The sequence below is a fragment of the Pecten maximus genome, chromosome 2 (assembly GCF_902652985.1).
Source record: "Pecten maximus chromosome 2, xPecMax1.1, whole genome shotgun sequence".
NCBI classification, from domain to species: domain Eukaryota; kingdom Metazoa; phylum Mollusca; class Bivalvia; order Pectinida; family Pectinidae; genus Pecten; species Pecten maximus.
Genome location: NC_047016.1, coordinates 14,939,914 through 14,966,619, shown reverse-complemented (window position 1 = coordinate 14,966,619; position 26,706 = coordinate 14,939,914). Strand labels below are relative to the sequence as shown.

Genomic DNA, 26,706 nt, shown 5'->3' with positions numbered 1-26,706 from the left:
ATATGTCAATTATAATTTTAACTTTGAATCAGGCCTTTTTAGATGTGTTGTTATAATTACATCCTTTGTAACAAAACCCATTACACTATAGATGTACTGTTCTCCCAAGGCCACCACCCTTTTATTGGAAAGGGAACAAAACACGATAATGTTTCAGTTAATGTCTGCAAACCTCAAACGTGGTTTATGTCGATCAAATTTAATTGATGTCTGTAAGCCAATGGCTAAATAACACCCCCTCCCCCTCTCCCCAACCATGGTAAACAATTGACACCTATTGTTTTGGAAGACACTACCATTGTATTTGCTATCGCTCAAAGCATTGGTACAAGCTTTAAAGTATACCAATAAAATTCAGCTTTATGAGACAATATCTCAATTATAACTGACCAATCAGCAGCCTCTATTATATTTACGTAATATGCTTCTGGAAACAAAAGATGTCTTAAATAATAGGCAATACACAAAGTTTGTATAAAGTTGATGTAAGTTAATTGATGAGCTATCTTGATGAGCTGTTGGTCATTATACAAAACCTGTGTACAGTGACCAGCTCTCACCTGTGTACAGTGACCAGCTCTCACCTTTGTACAGTGACTAGCTCTCTATCATGACAACCAATATTTCTGAAGAAAAAAAAACTACATGCATGCATGTCTTCATATTATTCCTTAACAGCCCTATTCATATGAGAAGTACAATATACCAGTATAGGCTTAGCCAGTTTTCCAAACAAAATATATACATGTATATATATCTTTATGTAATAACACCCCCTCCCCCTCCCCTCAACCATGGTAAACAATTGACATCTATCGTTTTGGAAAATACTACCATTATAATTACTATTCTTCAAAACATTTGTACAAGTTTTTACCACTAGTACTATTTACAATTATTACAACTATTTTTTTAGTTATCTTTATGTAATTGTATGTACATGTATTATTGAATAAGGAAATATTTTGAAATGAAACAAACTAAGTTAGGAGTATAGTCTGGACAGAATATGTCTCACTTGTATATAACAGTGGCATTAATATGAAGTGCCAGGATAAATTGATGGAACTTAATGGCTTTCAGAGAGACACAAGAATATGTCATGAATAACATATAACAGACACACTTAAAAACATATTCTGAGGAGCAGTTGGTTCAGTTGACCCCAGGTTAGTTTGCTAGTAAATGGGTAACTGACAGATGTTTAAGATTAAAATGTAAAACAGATTGCCTGCCTGTTGAGGGCAACTAGACTTTAGGCAAATCAATTTTCGAATTAGAAGAATATGTATTATGCATAATTTGTTGAATAAATGAAACCTTCAAGGGACAAAAACTTGTGCATCAGACTATTAGTCGAGGTCCAGGCCAGAGTAAAAACTCACAGTGTTGGCATAAAAAGCAATTATACAGATAAAAACTGTCTTAACGACATCAGAAATAGGTACATAGCTGTTACGTCTATCAACATTGGATTAGTACATCCAATTTACGTACATTTTGCACATTCCAATGATTTTCAGGTAAATATCCTTACTTAAACATGCCTTATACAAGATCTAAAATGACTTTATGTATACATAGCCATGTTTCATTCATCAGCACTTTGGTAACTAGGAAACAAAATTACAAAAAGTGTTAGGATACATTTGTGTGTGTTTGTTATAGGCACCATAGGTGTCATACAGGGATTATTGGGCCACCTATAAGGAGCCATATCACTATATCTCCAGCCTCTTCTTATATATATATATATAATCAGTAATAATTATAATCCAATTTTCCAATTAGCTAAAAACATTTCTAATATGTGAACTCATAACAGTTTTAAAGGTTGAAAAATGAATTATGAAGTTAGGTAACTATGTTAGGGCCAACATGTGCATACCATCAAACTGTCATCCCATGCTGATAACGTTAAACAAGTTAAAAGGAAATTCAAAAGAAATGAAATAAATGATAGTACATATACAGTTGTTGACTGGGGTTGAGGTCATCTGTTGCCAAAAATCACAGTCGATAACTGTTTTGTTATATCCTTCTCAAACATCAAATATTTTACTGAAAATGACAATAATGAAATTCATAATAATTTATCCACATAACAAGAAAATTGACAATGCTTTAAAAAATTGACAGTGTGATGATTTGTTGTTACATTTATTACATGTATTATCTTCCTCATGCAGACTAGATTACAATGAAACATAACTATATGAATTCATTAACATTGTTAAACAAGAGGCCCATGGGGCCTGTATCGCTCACCTGGTTGGATTAGACCAAATGTCAAAATAATGTTCATATTCAATTTGTTTTATTTGTAAATCTCAAACAATGCTATATATGGTTATAGTGTGGGAATCCGAACTACTTTAAAGATTAATGAAGTCCAGACTCTCTAAGGTCTGAAAGACCTCAAGAATTGTTTTTAGAACTTGCATTAATCACTTTATGACTAGTAGCGATTTAAAGGAATTACCTCTATTTCCCCTATTGGGCCCCGCCCCTTTTGCCCCTTTGGGGTCAGAGTCACCATTTATGCAAAATCTGTTCCCCTTTCCCCAAGGATGTTTCTGACCAAATTGGGTTCAAATCCATTCATAACTTAATGACTAGTAGTGATTTAAAGGAATTACCTCTATTTCCCATTTGGGCCCCGCCCCTTTGGCCCCTCGGGGGCCAGAGTCACCATTTATGCAAAATCTGTTCCCCTTTCTCCAAGGATGTTTCTGAGCAAATTGGGTTCAAATCCATTCATAACTTAATAACAAGTAGCGATTTAAAGGAATTACCTCTATTTCCCATTTGGGCCCCGCCCCTTTGGCCCCTCGGGGTTCAGAGTCACCATTTATGCAAAATCTGTTCCCCTTCCCCCAAGGATGTTTCTGACCAAATTGGGTTCAAATCCATTCATAACTTTATGACTAGTAGCGATTTAAAGGAATTACCTCTATTTCCCCTATTGGGCCCAACCACTTTGGCCCCTCCGGGGTCAGAGCCACCATTTATGCAAAATCTGTTCCCCTTCCCCCAAGGATGTTTCTGACCAAATTGGGTTCAAATCCATTCATAACTTAATAACTAGTAGCGATTTAAAGGAATTACCTCTATTTCCCCTATTGGGCCCCGCCCCTTTGGCCCCTCCTGGTTCAGAGCCACCATTTGTGCAAAATCTGTTCCCCTTCCACCCAAGATGTTTCTGACCAAATTGGGTTCAAATCCATTCATAACTTAATAACTAGTAGCGATTTAAAGGAATTACCTCTATTTCCCCTATTGGGCCCAGCCCCTTTGGCCCCTCCGGGTTCAGAGCCCCCATTTGTGCAAAATCTGTTCCCCTTCCACCCAAGGATGTTTCTGACCAAATTGGGTTCAAATCCATTCATAACTTAATGACTAGTAGTGATTTAAAGGAATTTCCTCTATTTCCCATTTGGGCCCCGCCCCTTTGGCCCCTCGGGGGTCAGAGTCACCATTTATGCAAAATCTGTTCCCTTTCCCCAAGGATGTTTCTGACCAAATTGGGTTCAAATCCATTCATAACTTAATAACTAGTAGCGATTTAAAGGAATTACCTCTATTTCCCCTATTGGGCCACGCCCCTCCGGCCCCTTATGGGTCAGAGTCACCATTTATGCAAAATCTGATCCCCTTCTGCCAAGGATGTTTCTGACCAAATTGGGTTCAAATCCATTCATAACTTAATGACTAGTAGTGATTTAAAGGAATTACCTCTATTTCCCATTTGGGCCCCGCCCCTTTGGACCCTCGGGGGTCAGAGTCACCATTTATGCAAAATCTGTTTCCCTTTCTCCAAGGATGTTTCTGAGCAAATTAGGTTCAAATCCATTCATAACTTAATAACTAGTAGCGATTTAAAGGAATTACCTCTATTTCCCATTTGGGCCCCGCCCCTTTGGCCCCTCGGGGTTCAGAGTCACCATTTATGCAAAATCTGTTCCCCTTCCCCCAAGGATGTTTCTGACCAAATTGGGTTCAAATCCATTCATAACTTTATGACTAGTAGCGATTTAAAGGAATTACCTCTATTTCCCCTATTGGGCCCAACCACTTTGGCCCCTCCGGGGTCAGAGCCACCATTTATGCAAAATCTGTTCCCCTTCCCCCAAGGATGTTTCTGACCAAATTGGGTTCAAATCCATTCATAACTTAATAACTAGTAGCGATTTAAAGGAATTACCTCTATTTCCCCTATTGGGCCCAGCCCCTTTGGCCCCTCCGGGTTCAGAGCCCCCATTTGTGCAAAATCTGTTCCCCTTCCACCCAAGGATGTTTCTGACCAAATTGGGTTCAAATCCATTCATAACTTAATGACTAGTAGTGATTTAAAGGAATTTCCTCTATTTCCCATTTGGGCCCCGCCCCTTTGGCCCCTCGGGGGTCAGAGTCACCATTTATGCAAAATCTGTTCCCTTTCCCCAAAGGATGTTTCTGACCAAATTGGGTTCAAATCCATTCATAACTTAATAACTAGTAGCGATTTAAAGGAATTACCTCTATTTCCCCTATTAGGCCACGCCCCTCCGGCCCCTTATGGGTCAGAGTCACCATTTATGCAAAATCTGATCCCCTTCTGCCAAGGATGTTTCTGACCAAATTGGGTTCAAATCCATTCATAACTTAATGACTAGTAGTGATTTAAAGGAATTACCTCTATTTCCCATTTGGGCCCCGCCCCTTTGGACCCTCGGGGGTCAGAGTCACCATATATGCAAAATCTGTTCCCCTTCCCCCAAGGATGTTTCTGACCAAATTGGGTTCAAATCCATTCATAACTTAATGACTAGTAGCAATTTAAAGGAACTACCTCTATTTCCCCTATTGGGCCCCGCCCCTTTGGCCCCTCCTGGTTCAGAGCCACCATTTGTGCAAAATCTGTTCCCCTTCCACCCAAGGATGTTTCTGACCAAATTGGGTTCAAATCCATTCATAACTTAATAACTAGTAGCGATTTAAAGGAATTACCTCTATTTCCCCTATTGGGCCCAGCCCCTTTGGCCCCTCCGGGTTCAGAGCCACCATTTGTGCAAAATCTGTTCCCCTTCCACCCAAGGATGTTTCTGACCAAATTGGGTTCAAATCCATTCATAACTTAATGACTAGTAGTGATTTAAAGGAATTTCCTCTATTTCCCATTTGGGCCCCGCCCCTTTGGCCCCTCGGGGGTCAGAGTCACCATTTATGCAAAATCTGTTCCCTTTCCCCAAGGATGTTTCTGACCAAATTGGGTTCAAATCCATTCATAACTTAATAACTAGTAGCGATTTAAAGGAATTACCTCTATTTCCCCTATTGGGCCACGCCCCTCCGGCCCCTTATGGGTCAGAGTCACCATTTATGCAAAATCTGATCCCCTTCTGTCAAGGATGTTTCTGACCAAATTGGGTTCAAATCCATTCATAACTTAATGACTAGTAGTGATTTAAAGGAATTACCTCTATTTCCCCTATTGGGCCCCGCCCCTTTGGCCCCTCAGGGGTCAGAGTCACCATTTATGCAAAATATGTTCACCTTTTGCCAAGGATGTTTCTGGCCAAATTTGGTCAAAATCCAATAAGAACTTTTTGACTAGTAGCGATTTTTAGTATTTTCTGTGATATTAAGAGCTGTGAATACCATGGCAACAGCTTAAAAAATGCTCAAAAATTGCAAAATATTATGATATTTGACCCAAAATGACACAATTCTCTACACAATTTTTTTTCTGAAACCTATTTAAAATTAAATATCTCTATCCCAAAGACAGAATTAATCTTGTTTTGACATATGTTGTAAATTAAGTTTTTCCGCTATTTCACCTTTTCTGTGGGCTTCAATTTTTCGCTGTAGGCAAAACTAAATTTCCTGTGTAAACACACTTTCGGAAAATCCGGAAATTTAAAATCCGGAACCAATTTATTAATTTTTGTTTTAACAAATGTGAAGCCTGTATGTATACTACTTCATACTGAATATACCAATTATAGTGTACATTTATTTTTTCATTTTTTATGCATATCATAATACAGGAGTTATTTGCTTAACAAAAAAATCGCCCATGGCCAGGCTGTCCTACTGTAGTGTACTACCTTATCCGATGGTTCGACATATCCATGTCCGTTTGTATACGGAGTCAAAATACCCGACTATCATTGGTTGTATGCAGAACAAGTACTTGATAACATAGTCGAAAATAAGCAATAAATAATAACAAAGAAATTAATTAATTGTAAATGATAACAATTATTCCTTTATCTAATAAACAATATTGTGCACAGTTACAGATCAAAACAAAGTTCACGGTGAAATCATAGACACAAGCTTTACACACGGGAGTCGTACAATGACAGTATAATATTCCATGAAAACGATACATACATTATAAGAATATAAATGTATAAATTGTACTCATACTATTTATCTTAAAATCCGTTTATATATTGTTCTACAATTTAACAATATTAAACAATAAACAGTTCAGGAAAATTGATCGACCCTACGCGTGCTGATTTTGTATCAAAGATGAAGGCTGCGGTCAGTGTTTATCGGCTGCATGATCATGCATTGCCACGATCTTTTGAACAGAGTAAAAACATCCCGCATATCATTGTTACTATATATTGCATCGTCGTATTCAGAATTTAGGCATATATAGATTTAAATCAATGACAGACAGGTATTTTTTCTTTGCATTTTTCGATGGAAGATATGTAATTTATCGTTTACTTTTTCCTTTTTTTTCCGGCGGCCATGTGTATCAAAACAGTAAACAGAACACATATTGGTTTGTAGACTAAAACGTGCACATTTTATTCTTAGTTATGTATACCTGAACATTTTACTTCACCTGTGCACCTGTATAAACAATGGGATGATGTGCGACCGACAGCCGGAAACTAACAATAGGCTCTGGTAACACCGTTACGGCTGATCGGTCACACTCTGTCAATCAGGCGAGGTCAGCAAATTTTACCCGAGACAGCATGACGCGTCGATGTTCAACACAAAAATGGAAATTTTGGTATAGTTTAGAAGGGAGGGACCACAAAAAATATTCGCCACAACCTCAGTATTCGATTCAACAATGTTCGAATCATCCATGCTTAATTTACTAAGATAAAAATGGGAAAAAATCGGGACCGAACGAAACGTTCGACTCATCCGATGTATTCGATTCAACCGTGTTCGACACAAGTGAGTTTTACTGTACATGGTTCCATCTTGTTTACGAACGGCGCAGTAGAACTTTCTCAGTAAATCGTTCAAATCCTCAGTTGAATAATCATTGATCAGCGTAAGAGAGAGATCGCATGTCTACAGAAAGTCGGTCAAGATGTTTTCCACTGTTTTCATCACATTTTTCGTATTTTTGCTGTTACGGTCATCCAAAATTTGCTGTATTTTGTCTTAAGACACTAGGGCAAACCTACACAAACCGTCTGCACCACTTGTAGCCATTTCCAGGATGTGCAAACGACAAGGGAAGGTAACTCTAATGTTTACAGTAAATCGTAATCACTCGGGCGCATTCGGGTACTTCAGGAAAGGTTAGCGGTCAACAGTCAATTTTAACAGTCGATTTTAACAGTTCGCTTGGACTGATGACCACAACAGTTAAACTTTTGGCATTTTTCCTTTTATACTTTATTGTTGATTGAGGGTATAACAATCGAAAATGTGATTTTCTTTTATAAACTATAAAAAAAGTTTACCCACTCCCCAAGGGCAAACCTAAGACCCCAGGGTCATGAAATTCACAATTTTGGTAAAGCACCTGAAGACTCTTTCATTTATGAAGAGTATTTGATTGAATTGATTCTACTTCATTTTGGTCTTGAGAAGAAGCTTTTTGAAATTAAGTTAATTTGACCCTTTTGGCCCCGCCCCTCAAGTCCCAGGGTGTCAGTCAGTGCCAATATTAACATACTATTCAACAAACATTCCTTACTGATAATTCAAACCAGGTATGCATTATTTCCAATAGCAATTGAAATAAATTATGGTCAAAATGGGTTTTCTTTATATACTGTAAACTATAGTAAATTCTACCCCGTCCCCAGGATGAAAACTGAAACCCCTGGGTGATGAAATTCACAATTTTGGAAAAGGACCTTTATATAAGTTAGTTCAGCGATTTGGGAGAAGTCGAAAATGCAAATTTTTATGACACACGACGACAAAAGGCGATCGCAATAGGTCAACTGAGACTTCGTCTCGGGTGACCTGAAAATCTTTTTTATTTACTTCATGTCAAATGGTAAGCGAGAAAGATATTTGAAATAAACTAACATTGAACACAATAATTTACAAAGAAATTTAAAAGAACACTTTAGAGCAGCAAAAGTATGCACAACAAATTCTTAAGTTTTCATGAAAAACTGTTAATGATAGTGATATATCGATGGAATCCTGAAAATGAACACCCTACATTTGCACTACTCTAGATCTGACATTCAGTGCAGGGAAACACATTCAATTCTGACTCAAAACCTGTGATCATACAGAAAATGAGACTGGAAATGGAATTTACTGGTGTATTCCCACATGGAAGAAAAGTGAAGAATATATATGGTGCCACAGAAAGTCTGGGGGTACACTGGGGTCACATGCTCCAGTCAAATGCTGATGGCAAAGCCAATATCTCACTTAAATAAATTGACTGTCTACTTTAGATACATGCTGTATGTGTCTACAATGACACTATAATGTACTACTTGTACAACATTCCTATTTGGCAACTTTACAGAAAACATTATTTGATTGAACTTCCACTGTGACCCTTGGAGGGGCATGTGAAATAGGTATTTGATTTACATGTTTGTGTTTTTTGAGAAATGAGAAAGAAAAGAAAACAAAGTCTAGATCTGAAATTGCTTTCAGTTTACTCAAGTGTGAAGAAATGTGGTGAATGTCTGCTTGAACATGAATCAAATTGCTTCAAGTGTATTATAGAAATCAATTAATTCACAAAAATGTATTGTTAAAACACAATCAGCTATTATCAATTTATAGATTCAATATATCTTCGTTTCAAAAATGACCAAAAAACTTCAAATAAACAATACAAAAAAAAAAAAAAAAAAGTTTTTTTCTTATTTCAATTTACATGTTAGGTTATATTGGTTGCATTAAATGGAGGCTTGCAGGAGCTCAAGTTATGATGGTGAACCCAGGAGGACTAGGTGTATCGATCATTAAACATTCATATTTATTTTAGCAGTACATGATATCTGATCCATATGTCTGAGATTGATTCTGCTTAGAAATGTGCTGATTAGTCTGATCTGCACCAACCATCAGGTGGTATCCATGCAGGTAAATACTGTATAATTGGAAGGAGATCGAAGTGTGGCAATTAGCTTCAACCAAGACTGAGTGTGAAATTGTGACAATTGACTGAAGTATTGACTGGCTCCATTATACTGGTATACACCGTTAAAATGTTGTACTGACTGTGTAATTATAGTATACACCATTACAATGTTATACTGACTGTGTAATTACGGTATACACCATTACAATGTTATACTGACTGTGTAATTATGGTATACACTGTTACAATGTTATACTGATTGTGTAATTATGGTATACACTGTTACAATGTTGTACTGACTGTGTAATTATGGTATACACTGTTACAATGTTATACTGGCTGTGTAATTATGGTATACACTGTTACAATGTTATACTGATTGTGTAATTATGGTATACACTGTTACAATGTTATACTGACTGTGTAATTATGGTATACACTGTTACAATGTTATATGGACTGTGTAATTATGGTATACACTGTAACAATGTTAAACTGACTGTGTAATTATGGTACACACTGTTACAATGTTATACTGACTGTGTAATTATGGTATATACACCATTACAATGTTATACTGATTGTGTAATTATGGTATACACTGTTACAATGTTATACTGACTGTGTAATTATGGTATACACTGTTACAATGTTATACTGATTGTGTAATTATGGTATATACTGTTACAATGCTATACTGACTATGTAATTATGGTATACACTGTTACAATGTTATACTGACTGTGTAATTATGGTATACACTGTTACAATGTTATACTGACTGTGTAATTATGGTATATACTGTTACAATGCTATACTGACTATGTAATTATGGTATACACTGTTACAATGCTATACTGACTATGTAATTATGGTATACACTGTTACAATGTTGTACTGACTATGTAATTATGGTATACACTGTTACAATGTTATACTGACTATGTAATTATGGTATACACTGTTACAATGTTATACTGACTATAATTATGGTATACACTGTTACAATGTTATATGGACTGTGTAATTATGGTATACACTGTTACAATGTTATACTGACTGTGTAATTATGGTATATACACCATTACAATGTTATACTGATTGTGTAATTATGGTATACACAGTTACAATGTTATACTGATTGTGTAATTATGGTATACACTGTTACAATGTTATACTGGCTGTGTAATTATGGTATATACTGTTACAATGTTATATGGACTGTGTAATTATGGTATATACTGTTACAATGTTATACTGACTGTGTAATTATGGTATACACTGTTACAATGTTATACTGACTATGTAATTATGGTATACACTGTTACAATGTTATACTGACTGTGTAATTATGGTATACCCTGTTACAATGTTATACTGACTATGTAATTATGGTATACACTGTTACAATGTTATACTGACTATAATTATGGTATACACTGTTACAATGTTATATGGACTGTGTAATTATGGTATATACTGTTACAATGTTATACTGACTGTGTAATTATGGTATACACTGTTACAATGTTGTACTGACTATGTAATTATGGTATACCCTGTTACAATGTTATACTGACTATGTAATTATGGTATACACTGTTACAATGTTATACTGACTATAATTATGGTATACACTGTTACAATGTTATATGGACTGTGTAATTATGGTATACACTGTTACAATGTTATACTGACTGTGTAATTATGGTATATACACCATTACAATGTTATACTGATTGTGTAATTATGGTATACACAGTTACAATGTTATACTGATTGTGTAATTATGGTATACACTGTTACAATGTTATACTGGCTGTGTAATTATGGTATATACTGTTACAATGTTATATGGACTGTGTAATTATGGTACACACTGTTACAATGTTATACTGACTGTGTAATTATGGTATACACTGTTACAATGTTATACTGACTGTGTAATTATGGTATACACTGTTACAATGTTATACTGACTGTGTAATTATGGTATATACACCATTTCAATGTTATACTGATTGTGTAATTATGGTATACACTGTTACAATGTTATACTGATTGTGTAATTATGGTATACACTGTTACAATGTTATACTGACTGTGTAATTATGGTATATACTGTTACAATGTTATACTGACTGTATAATTATGGTATACACTGTTACAATGTTATACTGACTGTGTAATTATGGTATACACTGTTACAATGTTATACTGACTGTGTAATTATGGTATATACACCATTTCAATGTTATACTGATTGTGTAATTATGGTATACACTGTTACAATGTTATACTGATTGTGTAATTATGGTATACACTGTTACAATGTTATACTGACTGTGTAATTATGGTATATACTGTCACAATGTTATATGGACTGTGTAATTATGGTATACACTGTTACAATGCTATACTGACTGTGTAATTATGGTATACCCTGTTACAATGTTGTACTGACTGAGTAATTATGGTATACACTGTTACAATGTTATACTGACTGAGTAATTATGGTATATACACCATTACAATGTTATACTGACTGTGTAATTATGGTATATACTGTTACAATATGTTATACTGACTGTGTAATTATGGTATACACTGTTACAATGTTGTACTGACTGTGTAATTATGGTATACACTGTTACAATGTTATACTGACTGTGTAATTATGGTATACACTGTTACAATGTTATACTGATTGTGTAATTATGGTATACACTGTTACAATGTTATACTGATTGTGTAATTATGGTATATACTGTTACAATGTTATACTGATTGTGTAATTATGGTATATACTGTTACAATATGTTATACTGATTGTGTAATTATGGTATACACTGTTACAATGTTATACTGATTGTGTAATTATGGTATACACTGTTACAATGTTATACTGACTGTGTAATTATGGTATACCCTGTTACAATGTTGTACTGACTGAGTAATTATGGTACACACTGTAACAATGTTATACTGACTGAGTAATTATGGTATATACACCATTACAATGTTATACTGACTGTGTAATTATGGTATATACTGTTACAATATGTTATACTGACTGTGTAATTATGGTATACACTGTTACAATGTTATACTGACTGTGTAATTATGATATACACTGTTACAATGTTATACTGACTGTGTAATTATGGTATATACACCATTACAATGTTATACTGATTGTGTAATTATGGTATACACTGTTACAATGTTATACTGACTGTGTAATTATGGTATATACTGTTACAATGTTATATGGACTGTGTAATTATGGTATACACTGTTACAATGTTATACTGACTGTGTAATTATAGTATACACTGTTACAATGTTATACTGACTGTGTAATTATGGTATACCCTGTTACAATGTTGTACTGACTGAGTAATTATTGTATACACTGTTACAATGTTATACTGACTGAGTAATTATGGTATATACACCATTACAATGTTATACTGACTGTGTAATTAGGTATATACTGTTACAATATGTTATACTGATTGTGTAATTATGGTATATACACCATTACAATGTTATACTGACTGTGTAATTATGGTATATACACCATTACAATGTTATACTGATTGTGTAATTATGGTATACACTGTTACAATGTTATACTGATTATGTAATAATGGTATACACTGTTACAATGTTATACTGACTGTGTAATTATGGTATATACTGTTACAATGTTATATGGACTGTGTAATTATGGTATACACTGTTACAATGCTATACTGACTGTGTTATTATGGTATACACTGTTACAATGTTAAACTGACTGAGTAATTATGGTATACACTGTTACAATGTTATACTGACTGAGTAATTATGGTATATACACTGTTACAATGTTATACTGATTGTGTAATTATGGTATATACTGTTACAATGTTATACTGATTGTGTAATTATGGTATACACTGTTACAATGTTATACTGACTGTGTAATTATGGTATACACTGTTACAATGTTATACTGACTGTGTTATTATGGTATACACTGTTACAATGTTATACTGACTATAATTATGGTATACACTGTTACAATGTTATACTGACTATAATTATGGTATACACTGTTACAATGTTATATGGACTATGTAATTATGGTATATACTGTTACAATGTTATACTGACTGTGTAATTATGGTATACACTGTTACAATGTTATACTGACTATGGTATACACTGTTACAATGTTGTACTGATTGTGTAATTATGGTATACACTGATACAATGTTATACTGATTGTGTAATTATGGTATATACTGTTACAATGTTATACTGATTGTGTAATTATGGTATACACTGTTACAATGTTATATGGACTGTGTAATTATGGTATACACTGTTACAATGTTATATGGACTGTGTATTTATGGTATACACTGTTACAATGTTATACTGACTGTGTAATTATGGTATATACACTGTTACAATGTTATACTGACTGTGTAATTATGGTATATACACCATTACAATATGTTATACTGATTGTGTAATTATGGTATATACTGTTACAATATGTTATACTGATTGTGTAATTATGGTATATACTGTTACAATATTATACTGACTGTGTAATTATGGTACACACTGTTACAATGTTATACTGACTGTGTAATTATAGTATACACTGTTACAATGTTATACTGACTATAATTATGGTATACACCATTACAATGTTATACTGACTGTATAATTATGGTTTATACACCATTACAATGTTATACTGACTGTGTAATTATGGTATACACTGTTACAATGTTATACTGACTATAATTATGGTATACACTGTTACAATGTTATACTGACTATAATTATGATATACACTAGCTGTAACAATGTTATACTGACTGTGTAATTATGGTATACACTGTTACAATGTTATACTGACTATAATTATGGTATACACCATTACAATGTTATACTGACTGTGTTATTATGGTATACACTATTACAATGTTATACTGACTGTGTAATTATAGTATACACCATTACAATGTTATACTGACTGTGTAATTATGGTATACACTGTTACAATATTATACTGACTGTGTAATTATGGTTTACACTGTTACAATGTTATACCATGTCTGGTATATGGATGGGTTATAATAATTGTACAACTGCAGAATTTCAAAACCAAACTATTATGATCCTTTCTATATCAACTCCAGCTTTTTAGTAGATTAATCATTAAGCTAAATTTTGTCAGCTTTATAAAGTCTGTTAAAGTCACTGATATGATGTAAAACATAATGTATTATTGTTCCAACATTTCACCTTCAAACTCCCTCTCATCTATGGAATTTCTGATGTGAGTTGAAAGCGATACTGGTTTCTATTTCAATCATCATTACATCAATTCAATAAAACTATGCTTGAGGCCTCCTAAATAGCTTTAGACCTCTGGTTTACATGATGGCCCAGATATAGCTAGCTACTCAAGCTCTCAGTATGTATGAGTTAGGTACATACAGATGTACCTACAGGTACATCAACACTTCCTGGTGTTACAGTTGGATTCCTTCCAGGCAGTTACCAGTACTAAATTGTGCACTTACTAATCGTATACATATTGTACATATATATATTTGTTCAGAAGGACTGTATATATATAATAATAGTACAGTATATATATATAGAGGTTACACAATGAGTGGTTGTTGTATATGGTATTTTTTTCACTCTCTTAAGTTATTTTTCAAAAGTTACAAAAACACAAGCTTAAACAAGTGTTTTTTGTAACTTTAGAAAAATAACTAAAGAGTGAAAAAAATACCATATATACAACAGCACGAGTTTGTGTGAACTGTTTCTACCACAATAGAAAAGCTATTTTGAGGATGAATTGACCTGTTTTGTGTTAACATAGGTTCTTTTCGCAATATCAGGTGCGAAGGGTGTGGTGTAAGGATATGACCTAAATTGAAATGCCACTAATTAATATGCAAAACTGAAAATGCGTAAATTTATGGAAATATTGTAATTTATAACAAATCATCTCAAATAATAAGCAAGTTTTCATTTTCAAAGCAATAAATCTATAGAAATTCACATATATTTTCAAGAATATGACAAAAACAACTGCAAACTACTTCTTGTATATGTGCTATCACTTCCGGGACATCGGAAAGTGCTCTTCAAGTGTTAGCCAATCAAATCGCATCGAATCATATGTGATTAAAAAATAATCTCGGTCAATGAACGTGTCAACCAATCAAAATACATTTAGAATTTATCCCACATGTGCTATAAACTGAATGTTATTCAACAGTTGTAATGATTATTTCATGCCTCAGTAGTTGAATAACACCCACCTATTGTGTTAGAAATGTTAATAAACCTTAAATGGCTATAGAATTAAACAATGCCCATCATCTGCAGGCCCGGTATATATTTTGCATTATAATCAGATGCATGGAATAATTATCAGAAGGTTATGCTACATGCATTTCATTTTCCTGTAATAAAATAAGCCTACATTGAATGAGAGATAATACTGATATTGACCCCTGGAGATAAATATAAAGCTTTACATGTAGAACAAAGTATAATCATTTTCAGTTTGAAATTTGATTCTGTTTTTAAAACATTTGTAGTGGGACTGGACTGGGTCGATCTTCGTTGACCATGCAGGTAGCTCAATTGGTAGCTAGAGCATCCGGCTAGAATTCGGAGGTCCGGGTATGAACCCTGGTCTGGTCGCTACATTTTCTCCTCTCCTGTTACAAAATTGGCGCCCAGCTAAAAAACCCATGGTGGTGGTATAAGGGTTTCGTGTGTCTTCGAGGGCGAAGACTTGGAAAAAAGGAGGGAGGTGTGTAGTGGGACTGGACTGGGTCGATTATCGATAACCAGCTGGTAGCTCAAATGGTAGCTACCGACTAGTGTTCAGAGGTCCCCGATCTGGCCACTACATTTTCTCCTCTCCTGTTACACATTTAAATATTCATCCTGTAGACCGTATTTATCTTATTTTTTTTATTGATAACACAATTGTATAATTATTGGTAATTAAATCATGCATTATACATTGGTGTTATGTTTTGTATCTAAAACACATTAGGATCCTTCAATGAATCACAATTATTGCAAGATCTTGTAGCAGTCAAGTGAAAATAACAAATTTATAAATTTTAGGAAAGATTGCAATTTCTAAATCATGAAAGATTTTGGATTTACAAAGCTATAGTTTAAAATATACCAAGAACTTATATAATTTTGAACATGCAATAAAAATAAAAATGTCTTTCTTATGTTTTACAATAGTATTTTCTATGAATATAACTATTCAGATTGCTTGGTTTTATTATTTAAACATCAGCTAGGTCAAAGTCAACAAACTCAATATTTACAATGTAATTAGCACAAATTGGCTCTATAAATGGATCATGGTCACAAGATTATAAATCCCTTATATTGTTAATATCTAGGACCTTACCTGTAAACATTAAAGCTACAAACATTTTTAAATTGTCTTTTAATTTAATTGTTTCAATTAAATGCCACTTAAATTAATTTGTTTTTAAGAAACACATTTAAACTAATCTTGGTTCAACACCAAAATGTATCAACTTTTTCGTGACACTTAAAACATATCTGTAAAAGGGTATTACAAAATATTTATAGGCCTATTGTGAAATTAGCAATACTTTCGCTTCTATAAATAACAATGGTTAATTAGGCCTATCACCGAGCTAGTGAACGGGATATAAACTAGAACAATAAATTGTCATTATATGATTCGTTCTGAAATTCTACACTATATCTGTGAAAGTAAACATACCTGTCTTCAAATGTATGGACAGAATCTCCCAAGACGAGGTCCCTAAATCTATACCGAGGTGGCAGGGACGGCACTTGGGAGAAAACATCAGTTTGTGCTGTGTGCATGTTTTCGTTTTACCCGCACCATTTTCCAGCATCCTAAACTTTGTTGCAGTCGACAACATTAAACCAATTTTCGGATTGTACGATACGGAACGCAACCATTTACAATCGATAGTAAAATTTTGATCCAGGAAACATTGGTGTGCTTTATTTCCATTTTGCATAATTCATATAGATAATTTACATTTTATCTGTAAAAGCAATATACATTACAAAACAGCCAGGTCTAAATTGTGAAATTGTATCCCACCTAAACAGATAAACGAATTGATTCTGAAAAATAGTGTCATGGCGACTAAGCAGACGACTTGTGACAGCACGCTATGCTCGAATCTAATTTTATGACTAAAACGGTGGAAACGTCCAGTTTTTGACAGTAAGTTGTTTAGTTTATTGACTCAATTACATCAGTGTTTTGTACTTGCATCATCAAAACTTGTTGTTATTGTCGTTGCAATAAAAGTTCGATGTCATTCCGTCGGTAATCACAGTGCCCCTATCTGTCTCAACAGTATGATCATTGTACAGGTTCGCGATTTGAGATCTGCGCGCATGATATGAGACCACGGCAACTCTATCCCTCAGTGCTATGTTTATTCATTGTAATTTTATTCACTGTACTAAAATATTGACAGTGTCAGTTTTTATCAGTCCTCTAAAACGCTATCAGCTGGTCATAACCACAGGAATCTGACGTTCTTTAAGTTAAGGACTCACACGGCGAAATATTTTACTATACGTTATCACAAATGTAGTGACTCCATCCCCCTCATTCGCTTAGTTCTATTTGAAATTCAAATGATGTGAAATTTTAATTTCATATCAAATTAAAGTTTGAAGTTCTCGCTACCTGAAAAATGATGTTATTGTTTAGGTTTAACTGCAAATAAAGGCACACAGGTACTCGAAAGACAGTATAACCCTATCCCCCACCACCTAGGGAATTCCTGCCTTTAGCCCACGTCATTCGGTTTTCTGTAAGAGTGAATTTTTTTTCTAAATCTCAAGGCATAACTGGATCTTTATTCTTGTACAGTGGACCCTCGATAATCCGAACACCTTCGTTCCCAGCCCAAGCCGTCCGGATTACGAGTTTTCCGGACTGCCGAATTTCGTCTACCAGGTCGTCCAGGGACGTTTAAATAACATACATACACGTCTAATTGTCAGTCTTTTTAACAATAAATATACTTATGTTTCTGATATGATTCTTGTTTTGTTTTATTTTGTAGAAACTAAAAAATAAACTATGTTTTAAAAGAACATGTAAAGTGAAAGTTGTTTTATCTATAGCGGGCATATGTGACCTACAAACAACACACATGTGTCACGTCCCGGAGGTTCACAAACGAGTAGAAATTACAAACGTTAAATTCCTTAAATAAAAGACCCGGATTTTACAACTTACCAACAGTCCATGTTTTTGCGTTTTTTTACCGTAAGTTAAAACCCTTAAATGAAAGACCCGCTATGTACAAAGTACGTTTTTTACGTAAATTAGAAACCTGAAGTGAGACCCGGTCTGTACAACTTACCATCAGTCCATGTTTTTTTAATGATTTTTACGTAAGTTAAAAATCTGAAATAATTAATTAATGTGGTGAATCGTATCTCACTTTGCTGTCCCAAGCTACCTATTTCAAAGTACGCGACACCAGCAAGAACTACCCAAGCTGTCTGATAATTATCAAACCCGTATTCTCTTAACAACGTGACGCTTAATTAAGTAGATCAGAGGTATCGGACGACTATTAACTAATTTGTGTGTATCAACCCAGTTCTTGTGATCACTGCTTAATACTTAAATGTGTATGTAATACATAACATGAATCTTTCAATGAGTCATCGTTACACGTAACGGTGTTACAAGCCGATATCCGTGTTAATGATGTTAATTAACGATCAAAAATGTATTACATGTATTGTTGATAAAAGCAAGACCAGTCTATACTATAAAATCCTTTAATACTGTAGCATTTTGGTCATAAAGAAAAGCAAGGTACCGTTATAAAAACAGAGATACACAGGTAAACACCCGGGGCTACGACCTGGCAGCGGTCGCTATGACTACACACAGTGTCAAGCAATAGTCTGTACAGCTGTCGACACAGGTGACTTGCCGCGACATTTTTTTTTCCTCGTGGTGAAAAAATCGTTCGGATTATTGCGGGAAATTTACTAAAGAAAAGTATGTTCCGTTCCCAAAATGGGCTTCCAGAATCGGAATCCGAATTTCCGGCCTGGTGAGTACAAATAACGTTACAGAAATCCGTTCCCGTGTTATTCCGTCCGGACTGTGAGTTTTTCGGACTATCGGCGTCCGGATTATCGCGGGTCCACTGTATATAGGAAGCATACCTATTCCATACATTAATTCAATAATTGCTAAAAAAAATAACTAAAAACCTCAGAAACTCATTTTCATTGAGTTCAGGTTTTAGGTTTTCATTTTGTTTAAGGTTGTTATAACAGCCAGGGTCATTTAGGGAAGTGCCAGGTTTTTGAGGAGAAAAACCACCAGCCTACGGTCAGTACCAGGCATTTCAACTGCTCATGTGGATTTCGAACTTGAACCCCAGAGGTGGAGGGTGAGTGATAAAGTGTCAGGACAACTTAACCACTAGGCCATCGTGGCCCTCATTTTCTTTCAGGACTTGCATTGGTTCAACAGAAACAGCAGCTGATTGGCTTATTTAGGATTAAATTGAATAGGTAATCTATGAATAAAAATAGCAGCTGTCTTTTTTTATAGCAAGAGGGCAAATATTTTTATCAATTATTTGATTAAATTATGTCTGATTCCTGTGTTATAACTAACCAGTGAATTTCGGAGCCCACAATTATAATAAGTTTTTAGCAGACTGTTTCTCGGGAACCTGAAGTGGTTGTGTCCTTGGGCAAGACACTTCACCCTAACTAATTGTGCTGGATGGCATGCTACGGGCTTCCTGTATGTTGTTCATTGAGGAAGTTACCAACTACTACAAGGAGACTCTACATCAAAATGACCCTGGCTGTTCACAAGGCAATTATAACCTAGCAAAACAAAACACAATGAATCTATATAGGTTGAAACCTGACAGTCAAATGACTCTATCACTGGCATAAGAAAATAAAGCGATTTAAAAAAAAATCTTCTTCTATAAGAAGGGTTTGGTCCATCATTGGCCTGAATCATCTGTAGGTTGACTACAATGCATTGTACTGGATGGCAGATCCTGGGATACATGTATTATATATAATCATTAAACTTTCTAGGTGAGCAACAGGCCTTTTTGACCTTTTGTATGTCATACAAAATGTCTTGGAAGAAGACACTGATGTATGTTATGTATGTTATAGAATGAATTGCCTGAAACAATCAAGTGCATGCAGCATCAAAGTCTTGTTTTTGGTGGGGTTTTTTAAACTTACATTTTCTAACAAACATTAAGATATTCTTATTTATTCATTTTATTTTCTTAATGGATCCATCTTTAGCCTCAGCATACTCTTGTTGGAACAGTGAGGCAAGCAATATTTAAAAGTATTGAGTTTCAAATCACTATTTCAACAAACAGATCTACTTCCAACATCATTGGAACTGATCATGATCAATTAGAATGTATAGGTTATTTGAATAAATCATGAACATTAATTAGTGAGTAGATAAATTATATCAATTTGAATGAATCTTAATATCAATAATGTACTAACTCCAGCTTATCCCAATCACTAACAGGTGATTGTGATTGGATAGATATAGATCTCTTTTGAGTGACAATGTTTACCTAACAGCTGTGTGATGGATAGATATAGGGTAGATATCTTTTGAGTGACAATTTTAACCTAACAGCTGTGTAGTTGTAATATCACCTAGAATATGACATCACCAGGATTATTGTACTCACTACTGTGTTGGTATCATATACATGTATATATTATCAACATTGTTGTTATCGATACAAAGATTTATGGGCATTAGAATGTTAGTTTTCATCATCTGTAAAACAGTTTCTGTATGTTTGCTTTTATAATTTGCTTTCTGTAATTTTTCAGTTGATTCATTACATGTTTGACATATTGGCTACCTTGAAGTCAGCACTTGAAGTTTCAAGACTAAAGACAAGATTGATATAGACAAGATTACAAACGAGAAATGATTTGTGTAATTTTTAGTGATTCCTCTGGGAGGCTTTGGTGGAAAGAGCGTATGTAGATTATATAGATATATATTGGCTAATCAGTGAGATAAGCAAAATTGTTAGAGTTTTGCAGAAGAAAGGTAGGTACATTAGTATGCGCTTGTAGGGGCATGCATGCTCATAAGGAATTATACCATAATAAAAAAAATATGATAAGTTGGAATTGGTTATTGTATCCTTGTCACAGATCATATTATCAATACACCATTGATGTGTTTTTTTTCCTTTTTCCAGATGGACACTTTTGTGTACCAAGAGAAGTAACTCCGATATGACAACTTCTATTTCATCAGAGTCCAACGTGGAAACGAAAGCGTCAGTGATTATTTTCACAGAACCATGAAATTGTCCTCACGTGTAATCATTCTGGCCATCATCAGTTTTATATTGTTGATTTCCTATAAAATTCTGGAGCCAAACATCATTGACACAAACTCTGGATCAAAAAATGCTGAGAAAGGCCAAATTATTGAGAGAATTAAGATCAAGGGAGATGACTCTGCCACCCTTCAAGGAAAACTGTCTGGAAAGACATTACGAGATGCTGTGATAGCCGAAATCACAGCTAAATATTTACTGAACTATTCCTATCCATTGTCAGAGTCACCGTGGAAAGTGGCAGAAAGTATTGCTACAGACAGACAACTCCACCCCACTCACTGTAATGAACTGGGTGAGTACTTCATCTATCTTGTAACAAGTACCTTTATACAGAAATACACAAGTTGAGTAGATACCAAAGCAAAGGTATTGGGTATATTCATAGGAAATAGCATTACGACAATGTTTTGATTATTTGGGTAGAATGAACAGAGCTCCTTTTGAGTGTGAATCAAGGATGGAGTAAACAGAACACTCATTCTTTGGGTGGATCTAAAGTAGAATACAAACATATAGAGTGCTCACTTTGAGTAGGATAGAATATACTTAACATACACTTAGCACTCACTCTGAGGATGAATCTTCATGTAAGTAGAGTTAACAGTGTGCACATTCTAGGGGTGAATCTACAGTAGAATTAACAGTACACTCGCACTGAGGGTGAATCTACAGTAGAATCAACAGTACACTCACACTGAGGATGAATCTTACACAGTAGAATTAACAGTGTACTCACTCTGAGGGTGAATGTACAGTAGAATTAACAGTGTACTCACTCTGAGGGTGAATATACAGTAGAATTAAAGTGTACTCACTCTGAGGGTGAATCTACAGTAGAATTAAAGTGTACTCACTCTGAGGGTGAATCTACCGTAGAATTAACAGTGTACTCACACTGAGGGTGAATCTACAGTCGAAATAACAGTGCGCTCACTCTGAGGGTGAATCAAGATATATAATTAACAGATCTAGAGCCCTCACTCTGAGGGTGAATCTACAGTAGAGTTAACAGAGCGAAACTCTTGAGAGAGAATTTACAGTATAATTAAGAGAGCGTTCACTCTGAGGGTGAATGTACAGTAGAATTAAGAGAGCGCTCACTCTGAGGGCGGATATAAGGGTAGAATAAATAATGGGCCACTCACTCCTGGGGTTAAACAGTACATGTATTTATGTTGAGACCTTGTGCCATGAAGATCCAACTTAGGTAATTATAGCTTACAAATCACCCACATCTTCCTGTATTTGATATCAACATGTTTTACTGTACAAAGAGTTTACATGCAGATATCATGAGGACATACAGATGAAATAGACATGTAAATGTGTTGAGGTTGTCTTGTATTTGTACTGACCTTTCATCAGAGTCACTGAGAAGGGATTCCAGGTCAACTGTCGACATGGACCCTGACTTTTTACGTAGGACCACAACTGGAACTTTATGGTATCTGTCGCGCTTGACCATCTTCACCTCCTTGATGGAGTAATCTCTCTGGGGGATCCTCTTCTTGCACTTCTCTGTAATATTGTAAATGTTATTTGGTCAGATCTCCAACGATCAAGGTTTACTCACTGTTAATCAGTGCTTGATTAATTTGTACAACTATATATTCAATCCTGAAAATTTAGATCTCAGTGCTACATGTCATTTAGTTGTCTTCCATATCATTGCTAAAATTTTAAAGTATATGGAAATTGTAAATGAATATATAATTTCAGTTTCACAATTGAATTGGTTAATTTCACATAAGCACACACAATTCTGTGATGAAGCAATTGCAATTGAAAGTTTTGTTGAACCTTGAGTTATTTAGATCATAGAAATTTTTGACAATTTACTTCTTGAAGGTAAAACTTGATATATATAATTTTAGCCCAACTTCATCATATAGTTTCATGCTATTCAAATTTCATTTCTCCTTTCGTCCATCATCCATCTGTAAACAATCTTTGTTATGGTGCTAATTCATTCAATTTCTATTTTAATCTGGAAAACAAAATGGCAGACAGATAGCAATCTTGGATTTTGACAGTTGAGTATTGGAAATATACTTCTCAATCTTTATATATAGGTTTCCATTGGTTCCTAGTTGTGGTCATTTCATTATGAGTCGATCTGATCAGGAAAACAAAATGGCTGACAGTTGGCCATCTTTGTTGACAGCTGAAGTTAGTTATCGGCTGTGTCTTGGAATTTCTGTATGGATGTTTTTAAAGTTAATTATTTACTGTCCAGTGCTTTTTCTAAGGGCTTTTTTGGGGCTGTTAATTTTCCCAATTCATCAGTTTTCTTCCCAAAATGAGACAAAATGGCCCCATCCCAAACCAATGAGAAAAAGCCCTGCTGTCACTGCCTACAAACCAATGATGCTGAAGTTTTATCTTTTACCCTCATAATTATCCATGTGGTATTTCACGCTGAAGATTTCATTTGATTAAAAATGGGGCCAATGCTTTGTGACCTCATATGAAGTTTTCATTGTGACCTTTCCTAGGAAATTTGCAATGTTTTTTTTTCAATTGAAATCTAGATTCTTGCACACAACAGTACTTTTCTGATTTGATAGAAATATGTCCCCAGAGTTGTGCAGTTTGATAATAATGTTTACATGATCAAATTATGAAAATAACTAATAAACCTTACATACTATTCGGAAATAAATTAGTCTATACGATAAATATTGACCAAGTCCAGCACATGTTTGGAGACCTGTATGTACAAAGTATATATTAAAAGTAACAAAAGTACACGTAGTTGGCTGTCAGTAAGCCGATTACCAATGCACTTGATATATATTACTTTGAAATTACTGGTGTCAACCATTTTTATCCTAACATTTCATCTAAAGAAGTTGCAGCGTTTCATGTCAATGTTCTAACCTGCATGCATATAGTTTCCAGGGGATTCATTTGCCTGTGTTGATGAGAATCTGACCAGAACAGCAGACCTGCCATGTATAATCCTGTTAGTGATACATGTTAGGGTATATCATATGGTTTGTAGGTGTTGACTTAGTTAATAAGTAACAGACCACTATACATCTTGACTAATGTTATCACAAAGCATAACAGTCTCATTGTATTTATGAATGAAACTCTGGTATGTAGTAGGAGTGGAAAATTTTGGAGATTTATATACTGCTATAACTCAGCAATGTAGCCATCTGAAAGCAGTTTAAAAATTATTATCGTAGCCATCTCAAATCAGTTCACAAATTATGATGGGTGGTTATTGGGCCTTTAGCAAACAGCCAATGTCTTCCCCAACTCCCTGAGGAGTGTATAGCTGTAGCTGCCATTTAGGAGCTAACAACTTGCACACAACATTTCTTGCACTGCCCTTACACATACTTGTACAGCTGAGTCAACTAGAACACATTAACAGAGTAAAGTATCCCGTTCAAGGATACACATTGCCCATGCCAGACTCGAACTAGCAAGCCTTCGGTCATGTAGCCTCGCGTCCTACCACTAGACCACTATGCCTCTGTAATGACAATGACTATGCATTCATTATTCCAAAATAAATTTACAATATTGATTTTGTAAATTGATGTGATGTAAAACATAATTTATATGGACTATATATACAGTGTATATATATATAATTGTGATGCTGGGAGACTATAAGTTACCAGATATTGATCTCCTCAACCACCTACATGTATCCCAGGTGGTCATATATATCCAATTATGTTGTAAAAAACAATACTGATAAACTTGTGACCTAAATTGATGCATTCAAATGATGAAACCAGTCTATATAATGCCATATTATATTAACAACGATGAAATGGAACCAGTCTTTATATTGCCAAATTTTACGGAGAATGATCAATGGAATCATTCTTTATGTTGCCATATGATACTGACAACGATGAATAGAACGAGTCTTTATATTGGAAATTGCCATATCATATTGACAAAGATGAATGGAAGCAGTCTTTATATTGCCATATTATATTGACAATGATGAATGAAAGCAGTCTTTATATTGCCATATTATATTGACAACGATGAATGGGGCCACTGGGCAGTTATATTGCCATATCATACTGACAATGATGTCAGAATGGGACCAGTCTTTATGTTGCCATTGTTAAAGACGAACATAAAGTGGAAAACAGCAAGAAATGATCTTAGAGACGAATTTAAATTTGTTACCTTTAAATACAGAAAGTTTGTTTATGAATTTGGGCATGATTTAGAGATGATATGGACATTTGTTTAATTGATATGCGTGTATCAGTATAACATTATATTGGGGCCAAGAGAGATAGATAAGTGTGTACTATGTGTAATTTAGGACTGACATTTAGATAGACCAGTCTTGCATGTATCCAGGATAGTGTTTGAAGTTATCTATAAATTTCCATTAAAGTCAATCATTTCCTGCAATATGAAAATAAAAGCTGCAGTTTTCTCTTTCTCTGCTCCATGACAATTTGATATCATTTTCTAGGACACTGTACCATATGAATAATAGGATAACCAGCAGCCTAAAGTACCTGTTGTATAATAGGTTTTGTAGATATTAAAAGATATTTATGTATGAATCTGAGATTATAATTGGTGATTTATACAAGTAATCTATCTTGCTGTAAAGTGATATCCTGAATCAACTAACAGATTCATGGATATTATGTCAAACAACAACACATGTTTGCAATTAAAACAGATGATTAAAATATTTACAACAAACTGGAGTCTGTAAAGAGGAATTCACAGAACTTTTACTTGTACATTAAAGGAATGTTTGATGTGAGCAACTTCAGAATATTTATACCATAAGTATATTGCTATTCAGAAGACATATTGCTATCAAGCTATAGTCACTGTAAGACATGGTGCTTTATAACTGTAGTCACTTTAAGACATATTGCTATCAAGCTATAGTCACTGTCA

The 26,706-nt window shown here is 34.6% G+C and overlaps 2 protein-coding genes across 5 annotated transcripts in view; one reads left to right on the top strand and one right to left on the bottom strand.

Annotated features, from left to right (window-relative positions):
- The window catches only part of LOC117318987 (potassium channel subfamily T member 2-like), a 203,242-nt gene that overhangs the window by 142,396 nt on the left and 34,140 nt on the right, over positions 1 to 26,706 (bottom strand). For 3 of the 4 annotated variants that reach the window (XM_033873919.1, XM_033873916.1, XM_033873903.1), the window contains exon 2: positions 23,157 to 23,319. In XM_033873919.1, the coding sequence (XP_033729810.1) occupies positions 23,157 to 23,266 (110 nt within the window). In that variant the 5' untranslated portion in view covers positions 23,267 to 23,319. Of the gene's footprint in view, positions 1 to 17,132; positions 17,288 to 23,156; positions 23,320 to 26,706 lie in introns of those variants that run through there. The other variant, XM_033873925.1, reaches the window with a different exon arrangement.
- LOC117319019 (glycosaminoglycan xylosylkinase-like) overlaps positions 17,518 to 26,706 on the top strand; it is a 65,465-nt gene continuing 56,276 nt past the window's right edge. The window contains exons 1-2 of the mRNA XM_033873930.1: positions 17,518 to 17,612; positions 21,655 to 22,093. Coding sequence (XP_033729821.1) covers positions 21,760 to 22,093 — 334 coding nt within the window. The 5' untranslated portion in view covers positions 17,518 to 17,612; positions 21,655 to 21,759. The remainder of the gene's footprint in view (positions 17,613 to 21,654; positions 22,094 to 26,706) is intronic.